Source organism: Rhinolophus hipposideros (assembly GCF_964194185.1).
Source record: "Rhinolophus hipposideros genome assembly, chromosome: 25".
Classification (NCBI taxonomy): domain Eukaryota; kingdom Metazoa; phylum Chordata; class Mammalia; order Chiroptera; family Rhinolophidae; genus Rhinolophus; species Rhinolophus hipposideros.
The window spans coordinates 20,729,624-20,755,868 of NC_138071.1; the positions used below are offsets into that span (position 1 = coordinate 20,729,624).

The window sequence follows — 26,245 nt, forward strand, 5'->3', positions numbered from 1 at the left end:
AAGAGGGCTCATATCAGATTGAAGAAGATCACTGACAAGTCTGTTTTCCTCTCAGATTTACTAAAGGGTTTACAGCCAGGAGCTCAGCATGCAGCAACACTTTCCCACTCACCTCTGCCTACACATTTACAGCAAACATTTAATGGTAAGAAAGCCACCTATTTCTTCATCTCTTTATTGCTTATATAGCTATGTAGATTGGACTAGAAATCTTTTCTGCAAACAATGTGAATGGAATGACAAAGGTTGGAAAAAGCAGATTTTCATATGATTGAATCCTCATTAGCAACAAACTTCTTTTAAGAGAAAGGAAATAAGTAAATGAGATCTTCTGTTACATGTGAAGAGAGCCTTTTTGAAGGTGTGTGTTGTATGGAAGTGATGACAAAGAAGAGGATTCATAAGACAGTGTGCAAAAGTCATGTCCGGTAATTGTAAGAGTTTACATGTAGTAATTGAAAGAAGCTTACTGAGTGCCAGATAGTTTTGTGACTACTTACATGTATTAGCTAAGTTAATCCTTACAGCCGGCCTGTGAATGAGATAACAATCCCCATTTTGTAGATCAGGAAACTGAATCGGCTTGCCCAAGATGATACACTGAATTGTTCAATCTGAGCTAGACGCTCAGGAAATCTGATTCCACAACCAGTATTCTTAACTATTGAACTTTTCTGCCTCTTGGCAGTGATTAAATTAACATGATCCAGACTTTATATACTTGCTGCCCAACGAGATCGCTCTGAAATCTTAAATTAGGTAGTTGACACGGCGTAACCCATGGCCGCCATGTTCCTACTCTCACCAGCAGTTGACCTCAGTAGACTGCTGATACTATTCTGAAGGCCATTTCCGGGATCTTTTGAGCAGAAATAATGGCCCAGCTACCCTCTTAACTTTGGAAGTTGCCTGGAGCCTCACTATTTTTTTTTTTTTTTTTGGCTACTGCATTTCAAATTATCTTTGAACAAGTTTACAGTTGGCCACAGTGTGGAAATGGGAGCTATGTAGCAATCCCCAGGCAACAGGTTGTAATTAACCCAGTCAAACCTAAGTGGTAAGCTGCCTCTGACTCACACCTTGAGAGAGTGAATGTAACACCACAGTTGTGCAAATGGGGATCATAAGTAGGTATAAGCGTCAGCAGTCCTGATCTCCCTGAACTTGATTCGGTTTTAATGCTTAAGGAAAATAGCCCTGTGACTAACGCAGTTCCACCCTGGCTTTTGACAGCGCTGGGTACGGTGAGTCCAGCTTAGGGCCGTGTGCGCGGCGCACGTTGGTGTGGGCCTGCGAGGAATTAAACAGCATTCTCGTGGTTCAACACAACCCCAGGAGTCCAGCTTTTATATGAATTCTCTTATGTTATCTGGGGAGAAAGGAAATATGGCTGTCAGTAGTTCCCAAGTAATTGGAATGAAAAAATTTACAATTTTTCCTTTTAAAAACATTTTATGGAAATGTAATGGCTCTGTGCAATGTCAGAGGGATAGTGGATGGGGGAGAGGGGTTCACACAGTGTGAGGGATATAAATGATAAACGTCTAAGTATTACTTTGTCTTGTGTACCTGAAACTAATAAAAAAAAAAAACATCTTAAAGTATAAGACACTGAGTTTGAGAATCAGGGTTGGATTTTTGAATTTCAGGACTACCACTTTGAGCAAGTTTCTTGTTTGACCATCACTTCTCTTACTTGTAAACCAGCACAAGATGTGCTTAATAGGCTTCCTATGAGAATTTAATGAATTTAATGAAATGAGAATTTAATGAAAATGTATTTAAAGCTTCTAGCATGGTACCTTAGTGTTCAATTAATGTTAATTCTCTAACTTTATCTGAAAACGGGGGTCAGTAAACTTTTCCTATAAAGGCCCAAATAGTAAATATTTTAGACTTTGCAGGCCATATAATCAATCTTATTACAACTACTCAACTCTGTCACTGTAGTATGAAAACAGCCATAGACAATATGTATTAATAACATGAGTGTTGCTGGATTCCAATAAAACTTTATTTATAATAAGAGGTGGCAGGCCAGATTTAGCCCTTAGGCCAAACCCTGGTCTAAAGACTCACAGTGCAATTATTATGAGTATTTTATGTTGCTAATTAACCAAAGCTTCTTTGAGCAAAATCCAACCTTGCCATTTTATGAATTTAATTACATGTCAAGTTAAATCATTTCTCTTTACAAATGCAAGTATATAATATCTCATTATAAATGGAAAAGCCAGTCCTTAGATGTTGGTACCGAAGTTATTTTAATAGTATTCTGCTTATACAGCTTTTGAAATAATCATCCCATTTCATTGATAACATCTTTTCTTCAGTAGAGACCGTTTTTTTTGTTGTTGTTTTGTTTATGTTCTGCCAGAATAATTTAGGTATCACATGAGTGGACCTAGCAGTGTGATTACTGTGATCTTCTCCCGCCTTAAGATTGTTATTATAATACAATATTTTGTCCTTTTTACCTATGTATTTCTCCCATGCCTCCCCTGACTTTTTCTGTTAGGCCGGGATGGGGGGGTGAGGGGACTTCATGTTTCTTATTAAGGCAATGACATATTAGAGACTTCATTTATATTTTTTTGGCTTTCAAAGTCACTGGACCCTACTGTTGCCCTTTTTAAATAGAGTAAGCACATTTTCCCAGTAAAAGTCATATGTAAAACTAGAAACCGTTGGTCCCAATGACAGACTTGGTCCCTATCACAACTTTTGCCAGTTTAGGACTAAAACAGACTCAGCTGGATTTTTCACTACCATTGTGCCCCATTCATTTACATAAATACTTGAGAATTAATTATCAAATGCTATGTTAGGGCATTCAATTTAATTTCACTTGCAAAGAAAATAAAACTGACCTTGTCTTCTAAAGGAATCAAAAGATGTGGTAGGTCCCTTGAAGGTGAGGATTATGTCTTTTGGGTTCCTTTATAATCCTCACAGCATTTGGCACAGTTGGCTACGAGGTAGATAATAAATACTTGTTGAAGTAGTGTTTGTAGGACACTGAAAACCAATTGAACCACAGTCATTTGAGATAAGAGGATCATTCTTGTTGAGTTTTTATCTCCTATGATTTCTCAATCTCTATAATGCTATAGCATGTAAGATGTACGATATTGAAGGTTATCTTTTTAGCAATGTCATCCACATGAAAACTTAAAGTTAATTATTCTTTTTGCTTTGTTTGTTTTTATCTGTTTTTTATAACATGCGTACCCGTACCAATTTAAACATCTCTTTTCTTAGATGGAGGCCAAAGTAAAGGGGACACTAAATTACCACGGAAATCTCAGTGACTTCCCAACAAGCAAAGGAGATGGGACACTCAGCTGGCTGATGGAACCTACCTGATGGGAAAGTACTCATGTAGTCATAGGGCTGCTGTTCTGTCGATGTTTACATTCTCTCGTCCCAAGCACTGTGGTGAGGAGGAAAAGGAAAAGAAAACATTACTTGAGTAAAGCTAGGTGCAGGAGGAGGAAACACTTTCTTGCAAAGTTAGTGACCTTTGGTCTCTTCTAAAGAAAGACAAAGTTACCATGTTAACTGACTTGAAAGAGACTCAGTTGTCAAACCCACAGAAGTACAAAAATTTCATTTTTCCCCGTGGAGGAAGAAAGAAATTGAGGATTTGGGTAAACTCCATCCATCCTGGGGGTTGGATCTGAACACTTGTAGACACCATTGCATACTAAAAGTCAACATATCGGAATTAGGCCAGTTTGTCAGGAGTAATGATCATGTCTATTTGAGTGGACTATGCAGCAAATTTGCCACAGAAGGAATTAATGACACTATGTCTGATATAGACAATAGCTGAGTAAATATTACCCTCAGAATTCCTGAACAGACTTGAATCTTCTCCAGTGTGTAGCAACTCCCCCATGAAAATCAGTGGACTAAAGATGCTTCAGGAAAGTTATTTTAGCACAGTGATATATATTCTTATTAAATCATGGAGATTTTTAAAAGTCAAGAAATTGAGCCTGTTGCTCTTAACAGACGAAACTTAGATATCCCCTTTTTGTAAAAGGGTCAATTTCATCTTCCATTCAGAAGCAGGTACTTAACTCTCTTCTTCAGGTGATTTGTGCATCTGGTATGGACTGGTTAATTCTTATTTCCATTCTTGATGTTAAAATGTGACTCTGTTCGCATTTTTCTCTTGAGAAATGGGGATCCTTAACGTAGGGCTGAGACTTTGGTGTCTTAGCCCTTGCAGGCCTACCACTATGATTTGTAAATTTCCCCCAACTTCACCTCACTTCACAACTTCTTCTGTTCTTTTATCTAGTGGTACTTCAGGTGACTGTTAAATATTGATATAAACAGGTATAAGTGTGTACTACTACATATGTTTCTTCATTTGTCATTCAAATAGCATATATATATTTTTGGAATTTTTAAGATAGTATTTTAAAGGGAGGAATAACGTTAGAATCATTATGTGGACAAGGGATTATTTTTTATAACAGTCACAGTGTATTTTTACTCCCTATATCCAGTGTACTGAAATAGGTTTGGAGTATTTACTAATACTTACTCAGAATATCAATATGTGAGTAAACCTGCACATAATAAGACTCCTTGGTGATTATGGTTTCCTTATGCAAATAGCATATTCAGCAAAGGATGTTAAAGGAGAAATTTATGGTTCTGTTTGGATACATTTATTTCATTTTTTTATGCCTCATCATCAGTCTAGTATCTCTCTCTCTCTCTCTCAGTTGTTTTCAAACTGTACCCAAAAATGGTGTAAGCTTGGTCCATTTATAATGACAGATTACCCTAAAAAGTAGCATCAGATTGGTAGTAGCAAGATTTCTTGCATGTTTTCATTACAAATCACCCTATACCCTTAAGTTGATTCAAATAAGAGTATTAACCAGGCCCTTTTTTCCTTTTATAAGCAAAAGTCCCAAATAGCCTATAGGACTATGAATAAATTACCACAGATGTATTCAGATCTGTAAACCTATATTTTGACTTCAAAGTCACATTGGCTTGCTTCATAGAAAAAAGTTAATAAATAACTAAAAACTTTAGTTCCAAGAACTTGTTACAGTAAGGGGAAAGGATTATTTCAAGGGGATCATTGATATAATTAGTTGCCTCTGGGAATTTAATTTACCAGTAAAACAAATAAGAATGTTGTATCAACCCTGGTAGTTGTTTTGGAAGGATATTGGGATGTTGCAGAGAGATTTGACTTGAATTGGGTATGTTTGATTCGAATTTGTTTGGTTTTTTAATTAGGGAAGATTACCCAATTCTTGAGTAACCAGTGTAGCATACTTCTTGTTTTTGTCTAATTTGGGGGGGCAAAGTCTTTGCTAATACCATGTAGGAGTTTTCCCTTGTGAAGCTAGCCTTTGTTTTACTGCCTATACCAGGAGAGAGGTCAGTACACATTAATCTCTTCCTGCTGATAATTGTGCATGTGTTCATTTGTATGTGTGTGTGTGTGTGTACACATATATTTATTCATATATAAATTCATTACTAGTTTAAGGAATAATCACTTTAATTTCTTAAATCCATCAATTCTGAATCATGCTATGTGAAGATCCCTGATGAGTCTGTCATCATTGGAGAAGAACAGGATTATCCATTCTTCCCCCGGTATCATTTTATAACTAGCTGTTAAAAATATCTGAAGGCTCTTGGCTCTCAGAAGTCAATATATATGGAGATTATGTTCTATTCTCTTCAGCCTTGATCCCTTGGGGACTGCTACCAGATCCTCACCTCACTCCCCACCACCACATTTTCACTAACTTACATCCATTTCGATCAAGACTACCCTTTTATTTTGTACAAATGAAACAAACACCCTTGTTTCTCTTAATAGATAAGTATGGTCAAAGAGGTCCTACATGTAAATATAAAACTTTCTTTTCTAGATCATAACATTGAAAATGGTGTTCATACTATATGGTCATCTATCTTTACAGTTTTTCTTACTAAAAAACAAACATATAAATTGGTTATTTTTTAGCACAGAGACTTGTGACTCATATGGTATTTTTGCACTTAAAAGTCAAACTACATTATTTTTTCAAATGGTGAGTCGTTGGAAAGGCTATAGAGCCGTGTGTATTTCTGAAGAGCATTCGCAGCATCTCAGAGCAAACGTAAGCCTCACACTTACTTCCCCCTGGGCGGCATTCTCCATTCAGGAAAATGAAGCTGTTTTCAATTGTCTCGTATTTTAAATTGCCTTCCCTGATGTATAAGCTGTTACTGTACATACAAGCTAATCCTCAGTATTCACAAGCAATAATGGTCAGCAGGGTTGTCTTCCAAGATAGCAGTGCTGAGCCCCAGTTGGAGACTGTTTGGGAGCAAAGTGTCAAGCTCATTCAGAGCCTCCAAAATCAATGCAAGCAATAATTCCATTATACGTTGACTATAACTCTCCTATGCTTCTGAGATCAGAGGGTACCAAAAATCAAGGTTTGAAAACAGCGTGAGGAAAAACGTTTTGGGAGAAGTAAGGTTAATCTGAAGTCACAAAGTCCTGATAGTCTGAGGAAATCAGGATTGTATTGATACATGCTTTCATGCCTACCACCCCTTTGATGGATGTTGTTAGCCCAAATAACATTTTTAAAAATATCATGGAAGTTGAATAGGGTTATTTGTATCACCAAGGTAGAAGGAAGAACGGGGCACGTACATGTTTGAATACTGTGGGTTTGACACCTGTCTGAAAACAACTTATTGGAAAAGATTTTTAACCCAGGATTTTTTTTTTTCCCAAAGCAGATCTAAATTGTTTACTACCCAGGGTTGGAAAGGGCAGACACCTCTAGTCTTTCTCCTCTGGTTGCCCTCTACCACCCCTTTCCACCTCTACTTGGTTCAAGACATTTTCTGAAATGGAAATTCTACTGTTTTTCAAACTGCCATTGAATATGAGAACTCTGTCCCTTGGGATCATCTCTTAGAACTCCAGTTATCTATCAGATTTGCTGCTACATTTGTAAAATGAACTTTGCCTGTATTGGTCGACTTTAACCTAATTTACAGTTCTTTATTTTTAGAAGGTCTTGTCATATAATTGGACGCACGTATAGAATTAGGATACTTTATTTTAGGAGTGTACCATAAAAGCACACTGGTCCCTGTATTCTTTGTATCATCATTTAGGTTTTGAATTTGTGTTTGCTTGTTTTGTTCGTTGGTTTTTGTTTTAAATTAGTAATAGAAGAGTGAGAAAAATCTGTAATCAAGCCAAACTGAAGAACTTTCCCTGTGCTTCAGACTGTAGTTTCTGCTGACCTTATGTTCTCAGAAGGGGCACTTTTACTTTCTATTGTGCATGTATGATTGTTTTTTGTTTTGTTTTTTCTTTGGGGGGGCTTTTGTTTTTGTAATAATGAAGCAGAAGAAAAATGCAGTAGTAGGTAAATGACTGATTACAAACATGTTATGCAATTTTATTTGATAAAATTTGTGGGGGAAAGTTTAACTCTGTAAATCATTTCTTAGCTCTGGTAAAATGCTTATATTGCTCCTCTAAAACAAGCTCAATTCAGGCCTTTGTCTTTGTTAAGTGCCTTTATTTTCTTTGTTTTTTCCCCTCTTTTGACACTGTTCTCTGATATCCTAAAGTACAGGCTAATAAGTCAGGGGATTCAGGAGGACGAGTCTCGAACTTGCCAACGTCATGTCATGCTGTGCTAGTCTTCCTTTTCTTGAGATGTATATGGATGTGTGTGTAAGATGCAGACATACATATATATGTGTATATATATGTCGACACGTGTAATATAGAGATAAAACGGAGCTGCTGTACCATTGCGTCCTTTTTGAACACTCCCCTCGGTGTTTGCAAGACTTCTGCCCTCTTTATTCCACTACTTTTAGTCGATTCTAATGGGCGGGAAATTGTTTTTTCACAAGATGCTATCTTCCCCCTTTAAATATCTGTTTGTAGAAGTTAACAAAAAAAAAATATATATATATATATACATATATATGTATTAAATAAGTCAGTTATTACAAGTAAAATAAATTTAGTGGACTCGTTGACTATTCCTGGAGGCAGCCCACTGCTCTGTGCTCTTCACATGGCATGAGTAATATTGGAGAAAGCATTGGAATAACAAGAGTCTTTTGTGGGTCAAGTCAATGAGGTGTGCTAGGGCAGGCAGGAAGATATGGAAGAGCTAGAGGTAATTAGAATCATGGTATTGTATCTGAATACGTTTGCAAGGAAGGTCGCAACTTTGTCAACATTACAAATGCATCATATTTTCTTCTGGGAAATGATTTTTGAAGAATTCATATAGCTGCATATCTGTCAGAAAGTTAATAGAAGTAGAAAGACTTCAGATACTGAGGAAAACACTCATGTAACCCATAGCATTCTTGAGAGAACTTCAGTTTTGTTTTCATTTGCCAGGTAATTACATTTGGCTTAATCTGTTTTTATGGTTATTTAGATTCCTCCTTGAGCAAAATAACATAATTTTTGGTTTTTTGTGGGAAACAGTTGTGACATGTTAAAGGAGTCTTAAGTTGAATCAATCCTCAAGACCCAGTTCAAATATCTAATAAGTGCCCCCCTCTTAAATACATTTTAATTGGAAAGAGAGACTGGTGGCTAAAAGGAAAACAGAGGCTCCTGGTAGTGTTACCTGATAGCAAAACTGCTGTCAGGCAGCCGCTGCTCAGTCGTGTTACTCTTGGGTTACTATGTTTAGGGGGAATATCATTGAACCTTCGTGCCTCAGATTACCCATTAGAATATTGGGTATAATAATATTCACCTACCTCCCAGGGATATCAGAGACTTTACTATTTCAAAAATAATTTGAGTTTTTCTAAAATGTTCTATATAATTTTTAAAAAGTATTATCATCTTCCTGCAAAGGCTAAAAAATGGGTATAAAAGCACCATATGATTTTAAAATTTAAAAAAAATCACTGGAATTCTAATTTAGATACATATTTGTTATTTAAACATTATATTTGTGGTGGAGTAAAATGGTTACTTTCAGGTTAATAAGTGGGGAGGGGGGAATAACACTAAGCTTCTTAATTATGCATAGATTTTATTTTAGCCTTTTATGGTGTTATTACGTGTGTCATTTTTCCCAAGGTTGCGGAGTTGAGGCTAGGTAAAGTTTGGATGACTGGTTGTTGGGGTTGATAAATGATCTTGAAAGTTTTATCTGCCTCGCTTTTCCATCTTCTCAATCTGATTGTCTTACAGTGGTTGTTTGGTAATGGATAATTATGCTCTTAACTTTCTAAAAATGAACGGGAGTCTCCTCATTCTTGTGAATCAGACATTGTGTACTATTTCTGTAACTATAGGTTTGTCCAGCTTTGAACTGAGGGGTAAGCACGACACACAGTCAGCTGGGTACACTTTTAGTCAGTCTACCTTTGTAATTTATGCTTCTTCTACCCATGAAAGAGTTGGAGCCATCAACTGCTCAGGTTGTAGGAAAATGGGAGAGGGGAGGCAGAACTCACTTTCTAGCTGGGTCAGGGGCGAAGAGGGTGGGATAGAAGGAAACATGTTTTGCCCAACTCCTAGGAGGAAATGAAGATCATTTTATCCCCCCTTCTATCCCAGCGTATTAGGTACTAATTCATAGAATTTTCCTTTTATCATTTAAAACAACAACAGGAAAAAATAGATGCTGCGTTTTTAGTTAGGGCTAAATGCTGAGCAACAATTGTTAGGGGTCGTGCGTAGATCTGAATTGTAGCACATATTCAGGATCAGAAAAGAAAGTGTAAGGGGATGAGGAATGAACTAACTATCCAGCTCAATGGAGTCAGGAGAAAGCACCAGGCCCAAGCAGACCAAGCACTGGGTTAATTCCCAAAATTGGTCAAGGCCCCTTGAATCTCTAGTGATAGGACGTTTTTTCCTTAAAAATCACTTTTTGATTTTTTTATTGCTTTTTCCAGATAAGGCCTTAGTTAGTAGCCTCAAAGTATCAACTATGCAGATAAATATACCCTTTATTTTCCACATTTTTCCTCTTTTTCCCTTCTTTAAATAACAGCTGTTAAAACTTCTACCCAAAGATACAAGATATAAGGGTTTTGTTGAATGTGTGTTTTTGTTCCTCTAGGGAAAATTAACAGAAGCATAAAATAGAGATATTTTATGTGTTCTTCTATCCTAAAATGTGAACTTTATATTGAAAAACTAAGTACAGATCCTTTCACTGGTGCAAAACAATAGTTACAATCATGGAATATCTTTGGGTTGTTAAGATAAATCATCCCAGTGTTCAATTCTGAGAAAGTTTTAGATGTGTGGCACAGTGTTCAGGTTTGTAGAGCTGAACAGATGGTCAGATTTTAATTAAAAATAGCTTTGAATATTAATGTTGAATTCTTTCTTCATTTCCTTTCGTCTTCATTCTTCGTTTCCTCCAGTCAGAGCTCTTAAATGAACCCTTTCATCAACCAGTTGCTACACTGGAATATCAGTTGCATGTTGTTAAGAGTCTGGGGGGAAGGAATAAACTGGTCAGTCACCTCCTTTTCTCAGTCCCTTTGGCCATCCTGTGTCCCCATTGAATTCAAAAGTAAAGCCTATAGGCGTGTTCCAGGAGACCAGTCCATCCAAGCACAGACTCAACACGGGGACTCAGAGTATTTTTAGCAGACTGCCTTTGAATGACTTGATATTACTTTTTTCTCAAATACTCCCTAAGTATCATTTCCTTGAAAGTAACTGTTTGTGATCTTTAATTTCCTCAGACTATAGTACTTCTACTTCTCAGTCTTTCTTACATATTTTCAGTTCATAGTGGGTTAGTACTTAAATTTCTGATTCTTTTCCAAACTGTTATCCAAACAGGTCAAGAATACTTTAGAAATCTCTATAATTAAGGGGGTCTATATGTCCAGGATTTAGAATTATCCCTAGTGACCAGAATTTTTTTCTCTTCTCCTTTGTAGTAAACAATAGGTTTCTCTATAATGTGGTAATAGCCACATTTCATGGATTCATTTCTCTGGATACTTTTCAAAATTCTTCAAAAGAGTATGCAGGCCTTAGTTAGGGACTCGTAGTTCTCATACTCCTCTGCCTTGCTTATTTTCATACTTCCCTGGAGTAAACCTACTTTGCAAAGGTTTGAGTCAAATAGGCCATATGAATCCTTAGTACCAATTTTATGTTTCTCAGAAACTCTACATTATTTGCTCCCATTTTCCTAATAATAATATAATTCTATTTTACCTTAAATCTAGTTTAAAAATACTTTGTAATGGAGCACTAATGGAGACCTAATTAAATTCAAACAGGAGGACCATTACCCGAGATAACGTGGAAATACTTCTGTTTTGGAACTCAACAGCTCCATCTAGCCTCTAAGCACATTTAGGAGCTAGTAACCAAGGCCAGCCCGTTGGCATCTCTTCCTGTGTGACAACCTGCCCTTAATTTGTCAGATCTGAGCTATCTTGTATTTTCTATTCTTGCAGCCATAAACTTTCATTTTTTGTTTATCTCTGCTGCTTGCGGGGGTAGTGTTCTCTGTGCCAGCACACTGGGTTTTCTTTCCCGTACCTGCAAAATGACCAAGGATTACCCCAATTTTGGCTAGAGGCATTAAAAGAGAAAGAAGTTATTCTCAGTTAACAAAGGTATTACTGTTTTTAGATAGTTAATTGGAAAGTTGGCCAACTTTGGCCCACTTTTTAAATCCTGGCTATGCCTACATAATTAATTACATATACCTTCTGAGACTTTCAGATAAACAAAGGTCCCTTCCACCAGTAGAGGTAGGTTCCAACCTACAAATGATTTCCTCTGATCCACGGCCAGCCTCCAGAGAAAGGATTCCAGCTTTGTAATGTCCTTTGTTGGCTGTCATTGAAAAATTATATTATAGAAAGTATCAAAATTACAAATTGTTCTTTGAACGAGTATGTAAATCTGAAGCTTGCCATTGTGTTTTGCTTGCTATACATTGTCAAGCTTAAAAGAAGAGGAAAAGAAATCTCTGGCTGGTGAAAATTTTGTGCCCCAAATAATGTGTTAATCAAAGTCTACCAAGGTAACTAAGTGATGAGTGTTTTCTCTCCTTTATTACAAGCAAGAAAGTTTATTTGCAGTTGTAAAAATTATTGTGGGACTTCAGACCTATTTGCTATAACTGATTGGAAATAAGGATTCTGATTTTTAGTCTGGCTAAGCACATATTTCCAACCTATACAGTATAAATTTGATAAGGGAAAGACTTTTGTTTGGTAACAGAAGGAAAAACAGGGCTTATTTATACAGTGAATGTTCACTCTACAGAGGAACTTCCCTCCAGTTACACATCTTCCTCTTACTTTAGCCACCTCCACGCTCAATAGAGATGCCAGCATGTTTCACAACCGATCTTGACAGAAGGAGCCTGAATAATTGCTGCTCCTCTGGGTGAAAGCACTGGTTACTGTATTGCATTTGTTCATAGGGAGGTGCATTTTTGCTAACTTGAAGGGATATGCTGTATTTTAAATAAGTGTGTGACTTAATATTTGGGGTTGTTTTTTTTTCTTCCTTTAAAACTGGACCTGAACACAGCTTTGAGTTGATATTTGTAATAATCTCAGGACCTGAAAGATTGTAGCATTTAGTGTGTCTTAAAAATTATGTACTGTACCAGCCATGGATTTTTGTAAATATACCTGTCTCCCTTTTTTGTATTATTTTAGTAAAAAAAAAATAATAATAATAAATTTAAATAAAAGGGGGGTGATGACTTGTGGATGTGTGTGGGTACGTGTGTGTGTTTGTATAAGGCTCTTTGGGGACGAACTGGTGCTTGTTTAATTTCCGGCTCTAAACAGAGCGGGAATATGGACAAACTGCTGCTGCTGAACCCTGCACTGAGCCTGGGTATTTCCAGTTTGTCTTTCCCAGTGGTTTATCAAATAGGAACTACCAGGAAACGACTAAGAAGTTAAATACTTCTACCCACTGCCATCTTGCCTTTGCATTCTGAGTTCTGCACACCCTTTGAAATGTAATGGTAATGCTCTCCAAACTATGGGTGGTTTGCTGGTCTCTAATTTTTAGAGAGCTCTTATCACTATTTTCTAAGAAGAAGGACAGGTAAATTTTTTAACCAAAAAAAAAAAATAAATAAAAATCACACATTTCATAAAACGCTGATGAATTCTGGATCTGTGAGAGGGCTTAAACATTCCTAAATGTGGATCTGTGAATTTAGTAAAACCCCATGGATATACTCCTTCAGTGCAGGGCATTTCTTTTCTTTTCGTTCTTTTCTCTCCTTTTCTTTTGCAACAGCCTTGCTCATATTCCAGGTGTAGCTAGCAAACCCCTGTTTTGAAGCAGGAGCCTTATTTGATTTAATGTAGATGTTTCCTGTCTATCCTTTGTGACAGGGCCTTTTACATGATTGTTTTTTCTTTTTGTACGTGTTACGTGTCGTTGTATTAAATAAAGAGGAATGTACATATTATTCTCGTGTCTGTTGTATTATTGGGCTAAGTTGGATTTTACTGTCTCGTTCTTTCAGTAGCAGTTAAACATCTGTTGTCTGTATCGCCCTGCGCTAGGCACTATGGGATGCAGAAGTCAAGGGCACGGCCCCCACCCTCAATATATTGAGAGTTTGCAATCATATGACAAGTTAAAAGATAACAATTCAAAATTTGCCACAAAGGTGTGCTCCATTGCCACCTGACATTTTGTCAGAGCAGGGGAGAAACTAGACCAGAGCGATCTGGGAAGACTTTGTCAGGTGGATGGCAACTGAACAGGGCCTCCAAGGAGGAGTGGGATTTGGCCAGGAAGAAGGGAAAGGGAATGTCCCGAGTGACCCTGAAGAAGCAGGAAGTAGAGCAGGCTGGTGTGAGGTGTGTGCCTTGGGATGAGTAGAAGCAGCCAGACAGTGGACGTCCTGGAATGCGGGCTCACTATGTTCTCCCTGTGGGTTAGGGTGTGTGTGTGTGTGTTTTCCAGGATGCCACCAGGATCAGTGCTTGAAACGTAGATACGGCAATTATCTGCAAAACGGATCATCTCTTAAAGCTTTACTTGAAGAGTAAAGCTTTTTTCCTAGAAGCCTAGGAAAAGTATAAGTATATGCAGAAAAGAACATATGTGCGAAAATACAGAGTGGTGCTATGAGTGCTTTCTATTTTTCTTTTCACATAAGTGTATTTTCAGTGCGTTGTCATTAAGATGAAGAATTTTTAAAAGGCATGGTCCTCATGCATCAGGGAGGAGGGTAGGCTACAAGGCTTTTACTAAAAAACTGACAATATTTAAGGACAGTTTTGTGAAAGTGTGTTCTTGGGAGTAGTAGCCCCTCAAGAAACCTGTGGTGAAATAATGTGACTATACTTAACTATGTTGTCGCCATCTTGTAAATGTTAGTTAACATCTTAAAGGTGCCATTGTTAAGATTTTTTTTAAACCCCTTAACTTCCCCCTTATTAGACCATGGAATTTTTTTTTTCATGTAACTCCAATTAGCATTAAATTATATAAGGCATGTAAAACACTTAGCACAATGACACATAAGCACTAGGCAAATATTAGCTTTTATTATCCTTCATGCCAGTTCTTTACTTTTTTTTTAACGTTTTCAAGAAAAACCATGGTCCAAGGAGTTAAGGATTTCAGAAAAACCAAGGGATAAATACCAGTCTCTTGGTTTAGAGAGCCAAGAAGCAAGCCGCTAGAGAAATGCAGCCAATTCTATAAGAGTTGAATTGAGGGGTCAGGTATCCAAAAGGTGAGGTGGTTCAAGAGAGTATAGAAAAAAATATGAAGTAGAAAGTATGTTTTACACTTGTCTGCATATGCAAGAAATCATCTCAGACCTGAGCTTTGACACAGGGAAGTGTCTGTGGCTGGTTATGAAAAGGGTGCATGGACCAGCAGCTACAGATGGAGAGTGAAGGCAAAGTTAGATTGGTGGTGGAGCTACTTTGCTGTTGCAAATTTATTCTTGGGAAAATGGACTTCGTACAAAGGTTTCTGTACAAGGATATTTGTCTCAATGTTGCTCATAAAAGTTTGAAATAGGCTAATGCCATGTTAGAGGGGATTGGTTAAGTAAATAAAAGTAATAATAAATTTTTAAATAAGATATGACCAAGATGTGCATGTATTAAATGAAAGAGCAGTGATAAATGTAAAACGCACCTAGGCACAGAAAAATACATAGGACATACATTCCGAAATACAAAGAGTGGCGGTAGGCATGCTTTTTCCTTATCCTTTTACTTAAATGTATTTTCCGTTGAACGTGGATAACATGAGTAAGTTTTTTTGGTTATTGGTTTTGTTTGAAAGAAACAAGTCAGTGGACTTGGTTGAAGAAAGGGAGAAAGAAATGGTAAGGAAACTCTTGTCTCATCACTGAGAGAAGGGAAAAGAAAATTTATTCCACTCAGACCCTACTAGATCCCTAAATTGGATCTGGCTTAGAGGAAAACACTAGGAAGCACATGATTTAAAATAAAGCGTTTTTGGGGAAAAGATTATTCTTGTACTTGGTTAAAAAAAAAAAAAGTACCCAGTTACCAAGTACATGGGGGAGACTGAGTGGAAAGCATCTCCTTCCTACCCATGGTCCTCATTTTCTTTCCCCAGAGCAACCACTGCTACCAGTTTCTCCAGTTATAAGTATAAATATGTATCTGATTTTTAAACAAATCAAGCATACTTATCTGCTGTACTGTACCTAGCATTTTCCCAAATTATCTTGGAGATTATTCCACATCAATACATAGAGGGCTGTCTGTTTCTTTCTCTCTGACAGCTCATCATATTCCATAGTTACAGTATCACGACGATTTATTGTATCCGTTCTTTATTGATGGGCATTTAGATTACTATCACAGGTCAAACTGTAATATCCTGTCTATATTTATAGTCTGTGTGTGCATATCAAACGGACAATCAGAAGTTCATTTTGGCACGGATAATAATGACCTAACACTAGATCCGAGAGTCTGTCTAGAATCTGACATTCCTACATATCACGATAAGCTTCGAAAAATGCATGAGAAAATAAATCTTTTATGAAAGAGTTTTGAAAATTGGAAATAAAAGCAGAAGAGCTGATTTCGGGTACACCAAGGGTTGAGTTACGTTGCAAATGAGATCGTGAGCTTTTCAAAGGACAGAGACAACCCCTTCCGATACAGGTAGACCTTGGTATGTCATGTGTCCTTACCTCAAAAACGATCGCGTTTTCTCAGTATGTGCCTTGGCATAGCTTGTTTTTTCTGTGTCTGTATATTTACCTCTTCCCTCTGTCCCTGTGTGTGTCCCTTCATTATTTTCCCCAGTCTTTTTTCTAGTAGGGTGACATAGCATGAATTAGAATGAGCTGACATTAGACAGACTTCGGTTCCCAAGACCTCACTAGGAAACTGTGGCATTTTCGACAAGAAGCTTAGCCCCCGACAGTCTGTGTCCTAATTTCTGCAGTGATAATACCCAGTGGCGGGGTTTGTTGTTGAATTAGACACAAGGTATGGAAAGCACCTAGCAAAGTGCCTAGCACATAAAAGCTGATAAATAGTGGCTACTATTACTCTGTCTTATTTCTACCTTTTTTCTTCTTAAATTCATGCTTCCTCTTGTTTTCCTAATTTCCCAAAATATGTAAGTGAAGCCACAGTGTTTAAAAAAAAAATCGTTCAATATTTAAAAGGACAGGCATGGATAAATATCAGTTAAAATTTTTTCATCGCAGGTATCAAACCCCTGGCTTAACAAGTGAAAGGAAACTGCTCTAAAAATGCAAAGCAATGCATTAATCATGCTCGTCAATTCCTAGTACATGGTCATCATCACTCAGTACAAGCACTCATTCCCTCATTTTATTATAAATTAGCTTTCTCCTTCCTTAGTCCCCACTTCCCTCTGTCCCATAAGCACCCACTCGTTTTTTGATGTGCCCCTTGTTATGCGTGCACCCCTCTAAAGTAGTGTTATTTTGTGTGTATGCAATTTAAATGTATACACATGGTCCTGTGCTCTAAATCTTGCAGTTTCCTACCTTTTTGCACTTTTCTTGGATTTATCCGAGTTGCTATTTGTACATCTTGTGTGTTGCTTCTTATCGCTGCGTAGTATTCCCTTGTGAATCCTTCACATCTTAATACATACATACATCCGTCCCCCTGGAGGTAGCAGCCTGGGTTCTAGCCTCCAATTCCTTAGAACCGCAAGACGGGCTGTAGTCCTCTGTGAATTATCTGCTCATCTCTGCTCATTATTCAGTTCCTTTTACATGTTTTTGTTAGAGATCATAATCGCCTCAGTTTTAGATGTGTCAGATATTTTAATCTGTTTACCTGTCTTTTAACTGTCTATGGCATCCTTGGTTGAACAGAAAACCTTTTGTAGTGGTCAAATCTATCTACTTTTTGCCTACATTTGTGTCTTGAAGGGTTTGTTATATTTCCCTACCCCTAGGTCACAAAGATATCCTTCTACAGTTTCTTTTATTAGTTTTATCGTTTTACCTTTCACTTTTTCATTTATGATCCAGCTGTTGTGCACCTTTGTATGTTGTGTGAAATCAATACTTCTCCCATTAAGTTTTGGTACCATTTTTATCACATGTCAAGTTTTCGTATGTGCAAGGGTCTATTTCTGAGCTTTATTCTGTTCCATTGTTTTTGTATTTACTTCTGGCCAGTATCATACTGTTTTTCATTACTGTAGACTTACAGTATGCCTTAATACAGTAGTCCCTTCTTATCTACGGGTTTGCTTTCTGTGTTTTTAGTTACTCACAGTCAATCACAGTCCAAAAATATTAAATGGAAAATTCCAGAAATAAACAATTCACAAACTTAAATCGCTTACCATTCTGGGTAGCGTTACGAAATCTCACGCTGTCCTGCTCAATCCCACCCAGGGATGTGAACCATCCTTTTGTTCCGCACCTCCATTGTATATAAACTCCCTGCCCATTCGTCACTTAGTAGTCGTCTCAGTTGTCAGATCCACTGTCAAGGTATGGCAGTGCTTCTGTTCAAGTCACCCTTATTTTACCTGATAATGGTCCCAAAGTGCAAGAGTAGTGATGCTGGCAATTCGGGTATGGCGAGGAGAAGCAGGAAGGTGCTTTAAGTGAAAAGGCATGTATGTAGAGGGAAAAAAACAGGATATACAGGGTGTGGTACTACCCAAGATTTCAGGCATCCACTGGGGATCTTGGAACATATCCCCTACAGATAAGGGAGAACTACTGTATCTGGTAAGGTGAATCTCCCTCTTTGCTCCTCTAGGTTGACTCTGCTAATTTTGCATTTTTATCCCCTTTATAAATTTTAGAAGAAAATCTTCAAATCTATTAAAAAGTCCAGCTAAAATATTTAGTGGGATTGAATTTAATTTATGGAGTAGTATAGGAAGAATAGAATTTTACTCTGTTAAATTACCTCACTCGTATATTCAAATCCTCTTATGTCTTCTAATACAGCTTTTATAAATGGTATGTCATTTTCTGTTGTATTTTCTCATGTTTTTTGCTGGCATCAAGGAATGCTATTGATTTTTGAAAGCTGAGTTTGTATCCAAGTATTGTGCTAAATGCTCTTATTCTAATAACTCATCTGATTATTTTATTAGTGTTTCTACGGAAATGTTCATATAAGCTACAAATAATGACAGTTTTATCTCTCCCAATTCTTTTACATTTTATGTCTTGTCTCATCTTGGAGCATTAGACTGGTCCTTTAATACTATGTTTGACAGTAGTGTTGAAAGTGGCATCTTTATTTTAATGGGAAAAGATCTAAATTTTCTCCATTCAGTATGGTGTTTATTCTAGATTTTTGGTATATAATTTTTATGAAGTTAAGAGAATTTTCTATTCCTAATTTTCTGGGAATGTTGATCATAAGTATGAGTTGAATTCAAGTACTTTACTGTAACACCCATATATGATTAACACTTGTGGAAAATTTCTTAGAAATGTATTCATAACACGTTATTTTTATTCTTATAATCTCTGCTGTATCTGTATTTTCCTATTTTTATTCTATTTTTTTTTACATGCATCTTCTCCCTTTTTCTTATTCAGTCTTGCCAGAGGTTTGTTCTTATTAATTTTTCAAGGAACCATGAATTCTGTTGGGTGCAAATGTGTTCATTACGGTTGTATATTTTTTATTTATTTTTTTAACCAATATATAATGTCCCTCCTTTTTCTTTATAATGTTTTTGCCCTAATATTAAATTTGATATCCCAGCTATTTATATCCTGAATAATATTCCATTGTATGAATACGTCACATTTTTATTTACCCATTTATCAGCTGATAGACACTTGGGCTGTTTCCACTTTTTGTTTGTTTCCACTTTTTTAATATTATGAATAATGCTGCTATGAACATCTGTGTACAAGTTTTTGTGTGGACGTATGTTTTCAATTCTCTTGGGTGTATACCTAGGATTGGAATTGCTGGATCTACATGGTAACTCTGTTTAATATTTTGAGGAACCACCAAACTTTCCCACAGTAGCTGAACCATTTTATTCCCACCAGCAATGTATAATTATTTAAATTTCTCACATCCTGACCAGCACTTGTTATTTTACATTTTTTTTAATTACAGTTGTCATGATAGGTATAAAGTGATATTTCGTTCCTTTTGATTTGCATTTCCTGAATGACTAATGGTGTTATCTTTTCATGTGCTTGTTAATACTTAGTATATTAAGTATAATTTACTTATATTAGTATATTAAATATAAGAGTACTTCTTTCAGTAGAGTTTTCAAAGAGCCTCTGTGCTGTACTTTCTAAGGTCTTGTACGTCTGAATGTATCATCTTTGATTCTTCACATTTAAATAATAGTTTATCTGGACATAATATTCTAAGTTATTTTCCTTCATCACTTACAAAATATAACGTCATTGCTTTTTGTCTTCAGTGTTTCTGTTAGGAAGACTAATGTCAATCTAAGTCTTATTCTTTTGTGAACTATCTGCCCCTTCTCTCTAGAAGCTGTTAGAATTTTGTGTTTGTCTATAATGTTCTTAAATTTCACTGTAATGTATCAAAGTTTGTTATTTTCTGTATTTTATTTGGTGCTCCATGAGACCTTTGTAGTGGAGTCCAAATATTATCTTTAATATTTGAAATTCCTTACTTACGATTTCTTTAAATATTCTCTTCCCTAAACCCATTTTCTTTTTCTGGGACTCATACAGATACTGACATTAGTAGAAGTAGTAGTAGTAATTTCATAATGTTCATATTTTCCATCTCTTTCCAGTAACTTCTGGAAGAATTCCTTGAGCTGACCTAGATCTTTATTCATTTCTCAGCTATGTAGCCATTCTTGTTTTTATCCAATTTATTGGTTTTGTTCAACTATTACATATTTCATACCAGTGTTTTCATTTGGTTCTGTATAACTGCTTGTTCCTTATTATCGTCTCAACTCTGTGAGGATCTTTTTTGTGCTTATTGTAAGTTCTTGATCTGTCTTCTCCCATTCTGCTTTGTCTAGTACAGTTTGTTCCATTTATTGTCTCTTTTGTTGTGATTGTACTCCTCAAATATTTGATTATTTTTACCTGTGAGCTTGTTTTCTCCTGAGTTTATCAGCTTTCTTAGCTGGTGACAGGTGTACGAAGAGGAGAGGCCAACCAAGGTCAGGGCCCTAGAGCATGTGCTTTAAGAAGTGGGTGGGGAGAATCAGCGGGCATTTCCCACAGCAGTCCCCAGGCACCAGAGGCAGACCTTGAACCAAACTCTGGGTCCAGTCCTGCTGTTTGTTTTCTACTGATTTGCTCCCAGTGGCTTATTTCTCTGTGTGTTTGGTGACATTTTATTATGTATCCCTGCAGTTTGGAACTTGAGCTCTGAGCTTTCTGTGAGGCCTGGATTTAAAGTGTATTCCTCTAAAGAGTATTTGAGTTTACTTCTTCCATACTCTTAGGAACCACTTCAAATTCAGGGTTCAGCTTAAGGATTCGGGGGTTACAGAGATAGGATGAAGTTCAGCCACAAATGCATGTGACTTAAGAATTCCTGTGGAAGGTTCCCCACCTGCCACCCCACCCTGAGCTGAGTTTGAGTCAGAAAAGTCTCTTTTTGGTGAGGCCAGGGATTTTTTTTTTCCCCTCTTCCCAGCAATGAGGTCAATCATTGGGAGTTCCATCATTTTGCAAGAGCTTATGATCTGACCTCTCGCCATGCTAGTCTGAGGCTTTCTTTCCTTATGACTTCCTAAGGCAAATTAAAATCCAGACTCAAGGCCACTGGGGATCAGCAGATATCCTCAAAGCAAATGCTGCTTTCTATGCTTTCTTACCCATTCCTCCTCCCTACTGACCTCTGGTTATTCTGGCTTCCTTTACTTTACAGCTCAGTCATGCTTTGAAAAAGTTTTTCTGTGTGTTTGTTAAAATTTCACCCAATAGTGTAAGGGGTTTTATATATTGAGAGAGATTTCCCTGTGCATCTAATCTTCCATAATGTCAAAAACAAAAGTCCTACATATGTTTTGCATAAAAATAGTTACGTCTATATATAAACATATAAGCATTAATGTAATTAATATAAAACTATAATTGATAATATACGAGTATTTAATAGTTCTATATTAACTGTATATTCACACTGTCCAGTTTGTAAGTCAGACTGTCCCATGTCACCTAGAGTGCATCAGGTGTCCTAATGAAAGAACAGGAATTCCCTAAAGGAAGAGGGGTTGACAATGGTAACTTCATTTACTCAAATGGGACTCTCTCTGTGTCAGTTTCACCAGAAACCCCAAAGGCTGAGAACAAAGCACTAGGTGCCAAGCCCACCCACATTCTAAAGGGAGGAGGAGCTAGATCACCTCTGTGCCACACGCTAAGAGATTGTGAAGCTGGGAAGCCTAGCTCAGTGCTGGGAAGCATTAGCTCAACAGCCACCTCCAGGCTACGTGACAGAATGTAAGAGCGTTGCTTTGGAAGCAGCGGTCAGTGTGCTGGACATTTCCCTCCTCCCCAGCAGGAGAGGTTGGGGGTGCTTCCGCTTCGTGCCAAAGGAGGGGGCACTTCAAGAGGACCGTTCGGGAGCTTGACACCGCCTGTGGAGTTTGAGGGACACAGGGACTGGTGTCTGACTCACTCCTAAAAGGCTAAAGACGAACTGTAGGTGGCCAGCTCCTGGAGAAGACAGAAGAGGAGAAAAGGCTGCATTTGGAATGGCTTGCACTCTCCAAGTTCCTGAGTTCCTGTGGGGCTGATGTGGTTCTCAAGAGAGGGAGCCAGATGTGGTCATTTGAAGAAGGAATGCAACCAAAGGGAACACCTAGAAGGAGGAAATGACCTCAGTGGAGGGGGCGCTGCTGGAAACTAAGGGGCTGGGGCAGGAATCCTAAGTAAGGAGAGAAGGCATGGCCTACAAGGGAATTACAGGTGAGAGATCCCCAGTGACAGAGAAACTCTGGAGAACCCACGAGAAAGCACCTATGAGAAAAGCACTGGAATTGGCTACTCCCAGAGGATGTTAACACCCGTTTACAATTCTAGCAATCAAGACCTTAGCTCTTCTTCCTTCCATGGCTACAACAGGAGAGTGGGCCCAAAACAGCAACTGGCAGGTGGGGAGGAGGTGGTGCGTGAGAAATAGAAATGACACTGACCACGAAACCCACTTTCCCGCAGATTTCCAGGCTGGAGGAAAGGAGAAGTTTTAAATTAACATTTGAAGTTTTGATATGACACTGGCTGAGACTTACTTGTTAATACTTAGAAAAACAGAGACTATTTTTAAAATGATGACGATAACTCTTTAACTTGTTTGTTACCTAAAGGAGACTGGAAAAAGCTATAAATTCCCCCAGGCATAAGAATAAATATTACAGCATGTTTGTAGGGGCACGCATGAGAAAACAGTTGCTTTCTGTTTATACCTCACAAAGCCTAGATCCGCAAAAAGGTTGCATTTGAAAGGGCAGAATTGCAGATCGGGCAGATGGAGAGATTGGCATGTCCTCCAACCCTCACTGCCCGTGTTTCATCCCCTGGCAGCCTCAATTGACAATGGGGACAAGTTTTATTGGATGAAGTTTGGCATTTCAATGTTATCTAGACTGGAAATTTTTAAAACCAAAGAAAAAAGGCTAATTGTCCTGGTATTTCCTGGAGAAGCTGTGTGAACCACCCACGATTTCATGCTGGAGAGAAAGGAGAAGAACCAGGAGGGTCACAAGCAGCCATGGTGAGCGGAATAAATTGCTCTCTGCTTGCATCTAGCAAGTCCAGCGTGCTCGTTAATCGTCACATTTACTTCTGAGTATCATAACGTACTGCAATTTATATGCGACAGGATGTTATCACTAAGATAAATTTGATTAAATGTCAGACCTTTAAAGAGCAAAACTACTATGTAATGGGAAGTAGCCATGGAAATGTATAAGCCACAGAGATTGAGTGATTATCTTGCTGAAACATATTTACAAGAGTGGTCAAACTTCAAAATTAATTACCTATTTTCCTTTTATGAAACAGGCAAGTGTTTCTCATTTGCTGTCCTCTTCTGTGATGACAAGGGGCTATCAGGAGTATGTTGCTGTGTGTCTGTTCATTTCCACGTCCTTCTATGCTATTCTCTGTGTTACAGGGCCTAGAATTACGGAAACTACATTTCCCAATCTCCTTTCCTTCAAGACTCTGGATGTGATTTCCTTCTGCTAGTGTGTTCATGTGAGATTTCACTGGTGGGAGGAAAAATGGCATTTCTTTTTCTCTGGCAGCACCTAGCAAAATGGTAGGCCATGGTAGACATACAGTCCTACCGTACCCTCCCACTGACCTCCTATCGGGCCTCTATTTCAGTACTTTGGGGCAGCTCTGATCAGCAGTGGGGGGTTCCCTGCATTTTTCTGACCTACGTAAACAGCAGCAACCTCCTAACACTCTGAACTGCTGAGTGTTAATGGCAAGTTCCCTGACTCCTGCAGTTCTAATAATGCCATTAGCATCTCAATGCCCTGCACTCAATCCTTTCTGCTTGAAAGGCCTGCAGTGGTTTCTTTCTGACTGAGCCCTGATAGATACAGCTGATATTTTCAAAGAAATAAACATACTTAATGGGTCCCTTTTTAAAAAGTTAAAAGTAATTTCTTAAAGCTGTGAGGCATTAACTGCCTTTTTAAAAGAAACTCATGCTATGAAGAGAGAAATTTGAAAATGGATGTTTAGAAATGTTTATCACTATGTGATTTTGTTGTCCAAAATAATGTGTTAAAAACCAGGATTTTCAAAATAATGAAACAAACTGAATTACATTGTTTTCAATAAACGGTAATAATCTTTTCTTTACTGAGAGAAATTAGGACTTTTTTTACTGTTAATAAATAAAAATATTTTCAAAATATTATTTCACTTGTAAAATATCCTTTTTATTTCCATTTTATGCATGTTTTAAATGTACATACTACATTGATTCAGTAGTACATGTATGTGATTTCAAAATAAATACAAAGATTTATGGCAGAGGCACAAGATTTTTATAGCTATGGATACACACAATCAAAAACGTTTAGAGGGGCTGCCCCGGTGGCTCAGGCGGTTGGAGCTCCGTGCTCCTAACTCCGAAGGCTGCCGGTTGGATTCCCACATGGGCCAGTGGGCTCTCAACCACAGGGTTGCTGGTTCAATTCCTCGAGTCCCACAAGGGACGGTGGGCTCCACCCCCTGCAACCAGCAATGGCAACTGGACCTCGAGCTGAGCTGCCCGCCCCCCAACTAAGACTGAAAGGACAACAACTTGACTTGGAAAAAAGTCCTGGAAGTACACACTGTTCCCCAATAAAGTCCTGTTCCCTTTCCCCAATAAAATCTTAAAAAAAAAAAAAAAGTTTAGAAATAAGTGCTTTAGGACACATCGATAGTATCACAGTTGATGGAAGTGACTCTCTCAGATATACTCATTTTGATTAGTTCTGGCTCTTTCCCACCAAAATTTTCTTCAAATTCCCGCGTGCATGGCCAGGTAGCCAGTCATTACTGTAGTTGTAAAGACTGGACTCTCAGGTCTATTCCCACAGTTTCACTGAGCATAGAAAGCTTGTCCCCAAACAACTCCTTTACCCTCAGAGCTTGAAGGACAAAATAGCTGGGGCCTCACAATGGCTGGGGAACAGAGGTAGGGTCGCTCCACTTACAAGTATAGGCATTGTCCCACCTCAACACTTGCGCACACACACACTAGCTGAAAATGCCCTCACATCGTCTGGGTCTCTGCTCTAATGTCACCTTATCAGTAAGAACCTCCCTGAATACATTATAAAGCAGCAGGTCCCAATCCTCTGCCCCCAGCTTTATTCTTCTACATAGCACTTACCACCCTTTCACAAATGTTATGTTTTACTTGTTTATTTGATTATTGTCTGTCTACCTTTCTAGAATGGAAGCTTCATGAGTATACCAAATTTTGCCCATTCTACTTGCTTTTGTTTTCCTAGCATCTTGAAGAGTGCCTGACTCATAGCAAATAAAATTCATTGAATGATATAATACTTGCTTTCCCAGCTTCCCTTGACCATTATATGGGAACATGGCCCAGGCTATGCTAATTAGAAGTACTTGCCCAGAACATGACTCTGCTGACTTAATCCTCTGACACAAGTAGAAGGAGAGAAGCCAGGTATAGGCAGCTTCGGAGCTGGTGTCCAGCCCCTGTCCAGTGTCACTGTGTCAGCATTGCAAGCTGTCGTGACTGTACCTGGTAGTGTTTTCACCGGACCAGATCTGGGGCAGGATTTGGGGTGAGGTTCTTGGCTTGTAGCTTCCAAGCCCGATCTCTAGCCTTACCAGGAAATTCAGCCAGCATCTTTCTAAGAAAAATGTCTTTTCTGCTATAAAACTTTAAACACAAATTTTTTAAATAGACTTTGGAATTAGATTGCCTGGGGTCAAACAGCAGCTTCATTCACCACTAACCAGTTAGTAATGTTGACTAAACCACGAAACTGCTCTGAGCTTGTTCCCACATTTGGAGGTGGGTAAAATCAAGTACTACCTACAGGATTTTGGTGAAGGTCAAATAAGACATTGCCTGTAAAATACCCTGAGACCTAGCTGCACCCTTGCAACCCTAGGTTATATAAAGCCAACAAAAGTTTGTTTTTGACAAACTGCTGTTTTAAACTGAGTGCTAACATTTAAAAGTTACAGCATTTCATAAAAATGCTAGATTTACTTCTCTTGAAAAATCAGAAGCTCTGGCAACACTGAGACCACAC

The 26,245-nt window shown here is 38.0% G+C and overlaps 1 protein-coding gene across 2 annotated transcripts in view; it reads left to right on the plus strand.

The window, feature by feature from the left end:
* UBN2 (ubinuclein 2) overlaps window positions 1-24,369 on the plus strand; it is an 80,557-nt gene extending 56,188 nt beyond the window's left edge. The window contains exons 16-17 of one of the 2 annotated variants that reach the window (XM_081038401.1): window positions 56-145; window positions 3,262-7,962. In XM_081038401.1, the coding sequence (XP_080894527.1) occupies window positions 56-145; window positions 3,262-3,311 (140 nt within the window). In that variant the 3' untranslated portion in view covers window positions 3,312-7,962. Of the gene's footprint in view, window positions 1-55; window positions 146-3,261; window positions 7,963-21,763 lie in introns of those variants that run through there. The other variant, XM_081038402.1, reaches the window with a different exon arrangement.
* The last annotated feature ends 1,876 nt before the right edge of the window (window positions 24,370-26,245 follow it).